Genomic DNA, 10,531 nt, shown 5'->3' with positions numbered 1-10,531 from the left:
ACCCAATAGATCTTTTCTAAACCTAATTTTATCCATTTTCTTTCATTCTCTCCCTCTCTATCACACGTGAGGCACACCAAAATATCATTTATCTATAGATACATGGACTAGTTCAGCCCGTCACAGATGGCCCGAATTTGGGCTTTAGTTCAGAAGAACAGGTTAAGCTTGGCCCGGCCCTAACCCGGCCCATTGACAGCCCTAATGTTAAGTGAAGCCAGTGTACGAATAGGTACGAGTTGGAGATGAGAGGTGTTGGATTCGTTGAGTGTATGATTCTTAGGTGGGACGCTGAAAGTTCACATAGAGCTCCACCCGGTATATGGTCCAGTTCTCTCACACGCGTTCTAACTTGCCAAGTACAGGCGATTCACCTCTTCAATCACTCGCGCGAATCGCTTCAGATTTGTCAGTACTACGGGCTGTGGACCCTTAAAACGAAGCTCGGCCCATTCCGGCCCTTCCCTTTCCCCTTTTAATGGCGTAGATCATCCAACGATCACCTCTCTCTCTCAGTCTCAATCATCTCCTCCTATCTGTAGCAGCTTAACTCGCTAACATACGCCTGGTGCGCTGTCGCCTCTACAGACGGAGAGAGAGAGAGAGAGAGAGAGAGAGAGAATGACGATCTTCCACTTCTTCAACTGCGCTATTCTCACCTTCGGTCCTCACGCCGTCTACTACTCTGCAACCCCACTGTAAGTATTCCCCCTTCCTTTCCTAACAATTTACAGATCTGCCATCGTTGACTTCTTGACTTAGCCATCTTATAACACTCCCTCCTCCTCCAAATCACTGAAGTAGGAAGAATCCTTCTTTGTTTCATATCGCTATCCGATTCCAGATCTCATCCAACGGTCCAAAATAGGTCTCCTGTCCAAACTTCAGATCCTATGGTCGCGCTTTCTCGAATTCATATTTCTTTTGAATTTCGCAATGAAATATCGGCTAACCGGAGCCACTATTTACACCCACCCTGATTGATATGCCAACACCCAATTTCTAATTTCGGAAGAAAAAACAGTACAAAAGTGTACTGCTACAATTCCCAAAATATATGGGGTTGGGTTTATATATCAACGGCGCGGGTGTACATATCAATTCCCAAAGTTCAGATGAACATGGTATGTTTACGAAGCAAGGAGTGTATGGAATGACTTGGGTACATCGTAGATTAATCTTGAATTGAAAATTTAATCGAGAAATTATCGAAATTGGGTTGGCCGTGTCAAATTCCAGTAGGAATCAAGTTCTGTTAGTTTGGGATGTGTTTGGATGTCCCTCAAATGGTGATCTGGGTTAAAACTGCCGTTTGTCGGCATCCTGTACCACCCCAAATCACCATTTCTTGCTGTATGTTGTGGTGCATCGGTAATTGCATTTTTTTTTTCTTTTTTGAAAGGTAACGTAATATATATTAAAAGGAGTTAATACAAAAAAAGAGAATCTGCTGAGAGAGCAGAAACTCCTAAGAACTCAGTACCTTTACAAGCCAATAAAAGTTAAATCATGGCCCTTTAATCTATCTGATTGGGATGCCCATTCCACTAACATACGCTTGGCTCTAGAAGAAACTACATGAGCTGAACTGGATACATCCGAGAAACATCTTTGGTTTCTTTCCTCCCAAACTGCCCTCCAGACCGCGTGGATACTCATCCTCCATAGGATGGTTCTGAAATTGCCAAAACTGAACCCATGCCAGGCTTGAAAGAATTCTGCTGCCGAACAAGGAGCGCACCAACTGACATTGAAAAGAAGGCAGAAATCAGCCCATCGGTAATTGCATTTTGAGTGGGATCAAACATGATTTGGCCCCAAATTCTTGGCAGTATAACCTTGAGACCGACTGGAAGTTAACATGCCAATAATTTGGGAATGAGTGCAGCCTTGCATCCTTATGATGATAACAGAGATTTTGTATCTATCCCATTGCTCAGTGGAAGTCCTTGAAACTATTTTTCAGTAGAGTTCAATAAGAATTCTGTTAGATGGTTGGTTCCATCTTTTTACTATTATTATTATTATTATTTTGTATTAAATGAAATATAGTATCACTATTTTATTGCAAACATGAAAAAATTAAGGTTACGTCTGTTCGCACCAAATTTCATAGACTATCATGAAATTTGTCCCATTTTTTCAATGGTAGTTTTGCCCCAATTTAGACCGATTAATCATGAAATCTCGTGATATTTGGTGCAACCAGACACACCCTTAAATATGTATGATTTCATCTGTTTATTGAACATATTGATTGCGCGTAGGGCTCCAAAATGTGCTTCACAACAATCATGGTCTTCGCATCTAATATCAAATCAGTCGGTCTCTACATTTTCAGTGGTCTTATTTCTGCTTTGAATGTCTGCATGCAGATCGGAGTACGATACTGTTGGAACGTCTGTTAAAGCTGCTGTTGTTTATCTTGGGACAGCTTTAGTAAAGGTTAGTAAATTGATTTTTGTCATAAATTTATTTATTTATTTAGACAAAAAAGGTTCTGTAATTGATCTTTTTCATTAAATGGGGAATGTTGTGCTTTAGTTAACCTTTCGGGACTCAGACATTCTCAGCTTGAGAAACACTGAGTATTATTGTCACAAACCTGGAATAAAATATTTTATTGCAACCACTTTTACCACTAGCAAATCTTGAATCTTTATATTTTGTAGTCTCTCTCTCTCTCTCTCTCTCTCTCTCTCTCTCTCTCTCTCTCTCTCTCTCATAAGTGGATTGTCTCAGGATCGCCCTAAACCTGACCCAATCATACAAGGCCTCAATCTGAGACTGACCAGGCCTGGGTCCTGACCCAGTTGAAATTGATCAGGCCTGAGAAGGGCCCTAGTCCTGCCTTGTACGAAATTTCAAGCTATCATGGCCCAGACTTGGTCCAATCACGTATAGAATTTTAGCTCTCCCAAGGCCAATTCCCGCCAAGCTTGACCTGAGAACAACCAATAGTTCGGATGCTTATGATGCTGATTGGGCCAATGAGCCTTGACCTGATGCCTGCTTGGACTTTTGACCTGGCTAGGCCAGCTTGGCCTAGGAGTCTGGACCTGAGCACAACCTGTGGTGGGCCATGCTTGAAATTCAACTAGCTAACCCAACCAGCTGTCACATATCCTTACTGCTTCATTTACTTGTATCAATTGCGTACTTTTTATAGAACGTATACAATTTTTATATGTAATTGAGAGAAAAGAAATAGTGTCTAACATTGTGGGCTCTGATTTTCTGACTCCCCCAGTCATAGAACTTTCTTTACAGACATTTTAATCCTTGATTTTTTGCATATGATTGGCCAGAGCCTTTAATCCTCTGTCTAGAATCGCCAAATTTCAAACTAGTGGAAAGACTTAATATTTTATCTGTATTAGGGAAAATTACAGTTGTGCATTTAGAGTTTGCGAATACCATGGCACATCTCAATTCTGACCATGCAAATCATGGACCAATTGTGGATGCTGCATATTGAAAGGTCTTAACCATCTGATTTCGCTTGTTGTATTTTCCCTCCTTATTCTTACATGTGATGGTCACCAAATGGAATCAATCTAAGATTTGGAATATGGTCCGTACACAATGGGATCTGCTATTTGACTGGTCCAAATTTTCATGCATATATGCCATGTGTTAAGGTGAATGAAACACTACCATTTTGAATGAGGCATGCCAAGCCAAAGAATCATCTTCAAGTGCCAAAAACAATTGCACTGCGATTACAATTTGCAGAATGCATGCCAACTTTGGAAATATAAATACCATTGCATCACATGTGCCAAATGAAATATGTGTGCAGGTCCGATAAGTTCATAGGATTTTCCAATGGTTTGTGTCCGCTATATTATAAATCTGGAAGGTCAACTAATTAGGCAGGCAACACATGCATGTTTAGGTCACTTTTCTGACCATTGTTTCTTTGTACATGTGTAGCCCACTGATCACCCAGTTTGGAACACGTGCAAACTTGCCACATGTTGTGTGTTTATGTTTGGATTGAGGATGGGGCGTCTAGGTTTTTCATTCCTCTGTCAGAATTCGGTGAACTAACACCAGTCCCCTCCCTCCTCTTGTCTTCCTCAACATGGAAAATACCCATCAACAAAGCAAGAGCAATATGCCTTCTCCACTCCACACATGACAAGGGCTGGCTCAATTAGGGCCATCCATCAAGTGGATCCTACAATATATGGACGATGGTTTCACAACCACGCAGATCAGATGATCCTAGGCATCACTTTTCCATATTTTCATTGATAAATGTCGACCATTAATCATTATAATTCTTGTTTACCATCAGCTTAAATGCTATCAATCAAATGAGCATGATTGTTCCACTGGTGTGACTTCCAGTTTATGGCCCATCCATGTCAGGGTCCACTAGATGAACAGCCATGATCCACATACACCTTCCAAGCCATGCCACGCTAACTGGGTGCAGGTCTTGCCAGTTCCGGATCCTTTTGGACCCAGGTCTCATTCTTGAAGACCTGGATAGACCTGGGTCTGGATCTGATCGCGTTCAGGGTCTTTGGATTTAGGGTTTGAGTCAAAGAAGAGCATTTACATGGTTAGACTCACCCAATGGATGGATTATATTGCACACATATTTGCCACTTTGACACATGCGTTGGTGTAAACAGGCTTTCTTACGTGTGCATGGCTTAAGAAGCATCCTTTCCTTGCTAGAATAATTAATATATATTTAGTATATACAATATTAATATCAAAACTAACTAGAACCGACTAGGACCTGACTTGACCTGATCCAACTTGATTTTAACCACATCCAAGTTTGTGGAACCGATCCGAATACAGCTTGACCCAAATTTTAACCAGATCCAAAAAGTTGCAACCCAAACCCAACCCAATTTCTTAATGGGTCCAAAAAGTTGTACCTGGACCCATTACAATCAGGTTGGGTCCACCAGGCACCCTCTTGTCCCAGTATCCATTGACAGTGCTACCTACAAAAACATAGTAAAATCTCTATTCACGAAAAAAATCTCACCTCCCCAAGCTCAAAGGTTATTATTATCAAACATACGTATCTTTGATGTATACTTTAATTAACACATGGTTGTTTTTCCATACAGTTTACACCGATACATACCATGTTATATTTGACATTATTTGTTTATGTTGGCAGCTGGTTTGCCTTGCAACCTTTCTCAAAGTACCGGAGAATGACAGTTTTGACCCATATCAGGTATTTTCCATAACATGATTTCCCATATGCAGCACATAGATTTTACTTGATGGGATCTATTTTTTATTCTTGAAGAACTGACCGTTACATTTAAAGGTGATGTTGACTGTTAACTAGTAAATGAACCTCATGTGTATTTATTTTTATTGTTATCATTTTCTTGATTGGTAAGCTGGGCTTGAACTGGAAACCTCAATGTTGAAATGCAGACTGTCTACCATTGAGCTATGGGCAATGAATATATGATGCCTGTTTGATGGAAATGTAGACACAACTAGCAGTGGAGCCTCTACATTGATAAACTTATGAGAAGTGTGCCCACTGATCCCACCTTCTAAATGGTTAAAGCAAGTGGGTCCCAATTCATTGGTCATTTCGATACAATCAAATAGATTGCCACAAGGGCGCCATATTCTAGGAGCCCAAACTATGTGATTAAATAAATCCTTCTCTATCTGTTGTGGGTTGAGTGCTCCTCCTCCTCCTTCAAAATCCGATTCGTATTTTTCACTGCCATTATTCATCAGATGATTGTGAGGTTTTCCAATAATGAAGTTTCATCAGCGGTGTCCAACACCATATTATTTCACAGTATGCATCTATTTATCTATGTATATAAGCATGTTTTTTATGCTCATCTTTCCACTGTTCACATTTGGGAATCAGATTCAGCTTGCTCAGTGTCAATAAAAGTTGAATCAGCTGATTCCAACTCAAAATTGAATGGACAGAAATTTTGTGGGATTAATCTAATCACCATTTAAATTATTAAAACTTGAAAAAAGGTAAAAGCGTGGAAGAAAATGGAAATTTTAGAAAGTTGAATAACAGAGTAAAGCACATGAAATAGCAAGCCTGCATACCCTTCAAAAAAAGAAGCAAAACTGCATATGTTAAGCTAGCAGAATCTTCAAGACTTTTTGGCAACGAGACAGTATAGAAAGATTGTTTGATTGCTGCCAGATTCATTGGGGAAGGAGGTCCCAGAAGCCCCTACACTGAAGAGACAAGCCCATAAAACAGGGGGTGTGCCTCTCTTTTTGTTGTTTTCTTTATCTGGTTAATGGTTGCTGGAATCCGTTATTCCTGAACAATGCATTACTTGTTTCACATAAATGCATCCTATGTGCTAACGGATCATTGCTTATGTTTTTCAGGAATTGTTGAAAGCACTAATTGGGTTTATAGATGTTGCTGGGCTTTATTTTGCATTGACACAGTTGACTCACCGGAACATTTCCCAAAATCATAAATTCCAAGCTGTTGGGCTCGGTGAGTAACCTTGGTTTCTTCTATATGCTCAAACATGTATTTTCTTCTGTAAATCATTAATTTTGAGTGATCAAACTTGATCGTGAAATTCCCTTTTCTCTTTATAACAATCCAAAAGAGAACGGGTCTTTTAACTTCCGCTGCCATGCCTTTTTCTAATAAGGGCTAGGGTGCATTTAGGCTTCTCTGTATCTTTGATGTGAATATGGACTTGGCATACTTGAATGTTTCTTGTCTTGCTCCTTTTTTCTTGGCTTATTGAGTTGCGAATCCATTGGAGTGGTCTGGTTTCTTGAGGTTACTTGTGTAGCTTTGCATCCTAGTTGTACCCCATGGTATTCTATTCAATAAAATCTAGTAATTTAAAGAAGTCCTCTTTTTTTTGGTTATATCTAGGGCTTGTTTTCTCCTTCTGATGGCGTATGCCATCATTTGTTTTACCACTAGTTCAATAAAGCCTGTGATTTCTGTATTGTTGTTTTATATGCTCATTGACATTCTGATATCCCATCTGAATCTTGGGACAGGCCATGGTGCCAAAACCACGCAGATCAGATGATCCCAACCCATTGAATTTTGGCCACTTTGTTATAAATATCCATTTTTTTATATGCTATAGATTGGAGGGTTGGCATAATCTAACTAAACTGCTTGGGAATCATAACCAATTGATGGTATTCAAGATGATGGTTGGACCTATTTTGTTTCTCTGCTAGATCTTGACTGTCATTTCTCATGCTATTGATCAGATGGTTAGGATCATGGAATCAGTGTGATTTTTGCATCATGGGCTGCCAATAGTGGCATGGAACGAGCAGACAGGCCAATTGATGATTCTGTCCCACTTGTAATTTATAAGCTTTGGGGACAGCACTAGTGTCCCTATGAAGGTGATATACGATATGTTATAGAAAGAAGCGATGAATGAACTTCTTTCACGATTATCTGAATATATGCATGCTGTGGAGAATTGTCGCACCAACATGGAAGCATGATTAGTTTGCTATATGATATACTAGGCATTCTAAACTTAGGCAGCTGTCCTTGTCAGTCATGCAGAGCCACCAACATATACTGGAGTTTGGACACTGAAATCTAGCTTCTTTGAAATTTCTATTATAGTATGAGGTGTCAAATCCAACTGGTCCACCCAGAGAATAACTTCCAACTAATCATGTATTTGCTACATCCAACACTTCCAATAGGTTGGCCTCACCATGAGGATCACCTTGTGCAGAAGTCAGCCCCATCCAATCATCCTGTGGACCACACCATAGAGAATATATATATATAGCCATTGATAAATAATAAAATCCAAGTGCGGTTCACTTGTTGAGTGGATTTGGCCAAATTTTTGCACAATGCAAGCCGTGTGATGGGAGCCAAACTATTGGACAAGTTGGATATTGCCGCACATGAAATGTTGGAGGTTTACCCACTTGGTGTACAGTAACTTATGGTCCAACCTGTTGGACTTAAGACCTTCTCTTATAGTATTCTCAGTGCGCATTTGTAATACATCCATAGATACATGTATTTACTCATGTATCACTCACATGCTCACAGAAGCATTTCTGTGTATCTTAGGAGTGAGAAATGGAGCTGGTAAGCTCTTGTGAGATCTGGTGCTGTGGAGGATAAATCCAATCACCTATATTGTAATTATGCCTTTCTGTTTCCTTTTCTTATTTTTTAATTTTAATTTGCCAGGTTGGGCGTTCGCAGACTCCGTTCTCCACAGGCTTGCACCACTCTGGGTAGGCGCCAGAGGATTAGAATTTACATGGGAATATATTCTCCAAGGTCTTGAAGCTAATGCTAATCTGGTTCGTTCCTGTCTCCTGTATCCCCTATTCTCTCCTTTACGAGTCAGTCAACTTCCTATTCTCATTTTACCAGCCAATCAACTTCTAAAAATTGAATGTCTCTTTTCTTTTCTTTTTTCGTGAGGTCAGGTGTTGAATGTGTCCCTTGCTGCCTTGGGATCTTTGATGTGGCTTCGGAAGAACAAACCCAAGACTCTGATTCCTATAATTTATGCATGTGCTGGAATTCTTGCAACCATGCCATCAATTACAAGGTCTGTTTCTGATCTGTGCTTGTGTGTCCACCAGTAATTAGACTTGTAATAAAATTCATTGACTCCTTGAGTTGATTGAACGTCTTTTTTCTGCAAATTTGGCCTATGCGCATTGTTGGTTGTCCGGGCGACTCCACAGTACATCTGTTCGTTTCAGTACCCCTGCCAGACAAATCCTACTCTCATGTATCATTGTGGCACTAGTGTGATATCAAGGTGTTCATCAGGTGGGCCCCTTCTGTATGTACCATGGCCTGAAAATCAGGCTCCTCCAGCCATCAAATGTATAACATGCCTGCATTGAATGCGGGCCATTGGTCAGTACCTTTTGATCTTCCATTTTTTTAACATACTTGACCATTTGATGAGCCGGAGGGGAATATTTTTTGGGCCATAGTACATGATGAATGGTGGTATTTCTGGCAAGAGAAGGGTTAAGTTGACTGCTTGGGCAAGTCACCATCTCATGATTAGGCATTAAATTTCTCTGGTTTCGGACTACAATTCTCAGCTCCTTTGAAAACTCAGTACCCAATGTGGAGACTCGGAAGCTTAGTTGCAGGATCCTTCAAACTAGGTGTCTCTCCTGCCTTGAACTTGCGCTCCTGCTCCCGCATCCTAACCTTTTATACCTGATAGCATTTTGAAACAGATGCTTCCCTGCACCCACACCTGAATCTGTTACCGCTTCATGCGTCATGCAACCATGCTCAGAAGGGATTGGGGGTCCCCCTTTTCCAAGACTTGGAACTCTCAGAATTTCCTGGATTTTGAATCCTAGACATGCTTTTCTCTAAATTTAAAGTGAAATGTAACAGCTAAGTGGTAATGTGGTAGCGCGTTAACGTTGCTGTGAAAATTTTAACACAATTACCCTCTAGATGGTCTCCGATACTCGACAATCCCTGTAGCTGTACTCGATGAACATAGGTTTCGGATATTATTGCTACAAAATTCTTCATCGGTTCCTCATTTTGCTTAGCTACAAGTGTACTCATGCTGCATCATTTTGCAACTATGTTTTTGTCTTGGTGTCAGTTTTTGAGTTTTCCGTCCATCTTATGCAATTATTTAAGCAATTTCAGTCCTGCTAACTTCAAATGCCATTGTCTTTGTTTTTCTTTTAATACTATTTTGCAGCTACCTGAGACGAGGTTTGGGGTGGCATCTTCCAAAGGTTGTGGGCTTTGAACTCTTTTCATCACTGGTCATGGCCTTTATTAGTTGGCAGCTATTCAGCGCATGTCAGAGACCTGTTTGAGGGGGGGAAAAAGAAGAAGAAAGAAACAGATTGAGACTGATGAGATGATTTGTTTTGGAAGGTTTTCGGAACGTCATAATCTTGTTTCAAAGGAAACACCTTCCAAGTTTTGTTTATTGCAGTGACATCTGTCATGTTTTTTTCTAGCATTGTAGAAGCTGACTCAAGCTTCATCATAGTTGAATCCATCGTCCACAAAACTAGTGTACTTTAGTGCTAATGCTATTCAAGGGATTCTCTCTTTCAGTTTTTTTTTTTTTTTTCTTTGAGGACCCTAGCTTGTTTTACTCACACAGCAAATTCGATTGAAGGTTATAGCTATGGCAGAAGGATTTTAGACGACATGGAGAGAAACTGGTCATAGCATTTGAACTTATTCTAGAGAAGTTTGGAGGAGATTACTGTGCAGATTGCGGAGTGGAGAAGATTTTTGTGGCGGATGTGCCAATGTAGCATACATGCGCCAGATCAGGGGCAGTTTTCCAGGTGGGTCCCACTGGGGAAATGCCCTAGCCCAAAAACCAAGCCAGTCCACTCATCAGGTGGCCCCAACATGTACGAGGAAAGTGTACTGTTAGAAAAGAAAATAGCAGGTAGTCCATATTCAACATTGTGGCCCTCCTGATAAATGGACCAACATACATTTTTGGCCAGCGGATGTTCTCAGTGGGCGCACTTGATAATGGGCCATATCTCTCACACGAAT

The 10,531-nt window shown here is 40.5% G+C and overlaps 1 protein-coding gene across 1 annotated transcript; it reads left to right on the top strand.

Annotated features, from left to right (window-relative positions):
• The first annotated feature begins 456 nt into the window (after nucleotides 1-456).
• Nucleotides 457-10,071, top strand: LOC131228720 (uncharacterized). The gene is made up of 7 exons (XM_058224571.1): nucleotides 457-698; nucleotides 2,376-2,445; nucleotides 5,153-5,212; nucleotides 6,370-6,484; nucleotides 8,195-8,310; nucleotides 8,440-8,564; nucleotides 9,705-10,071. Exons 1-7 carry the CDS (start codon nucleotides 622-624, stop codon nucleotides 9,823-9,825), a joined length of 684 nt encoding a protein of 227 aa, XP_058080554.1. The 5' UTR covers nucleotides 457-621; the 3' UTR covers nucleotides 9,826-10,071.
• Nucleotides 10,072-10,531: the final 460 nt, after the last annotated feature.

This window comes from Magnolia sinica, chromosome 16 (assembly GCF_029962835.1).
Source record: "Magnolia sinica isolate HGM2019 chromosome 16, MsV1, whole genome shotgun sequence".
Lineage (NCBI taxonomy): Eukaryota > Viridiplantae > Streptophyta > Magnoliopsida > Magnoliales > Magnoliaceae > Magnolia > Magnolia sinica.
Note: the sequence above shows the minus strand (reverse complement) of the source record. Positions and strands in the feature narration are given on the sequence as shown.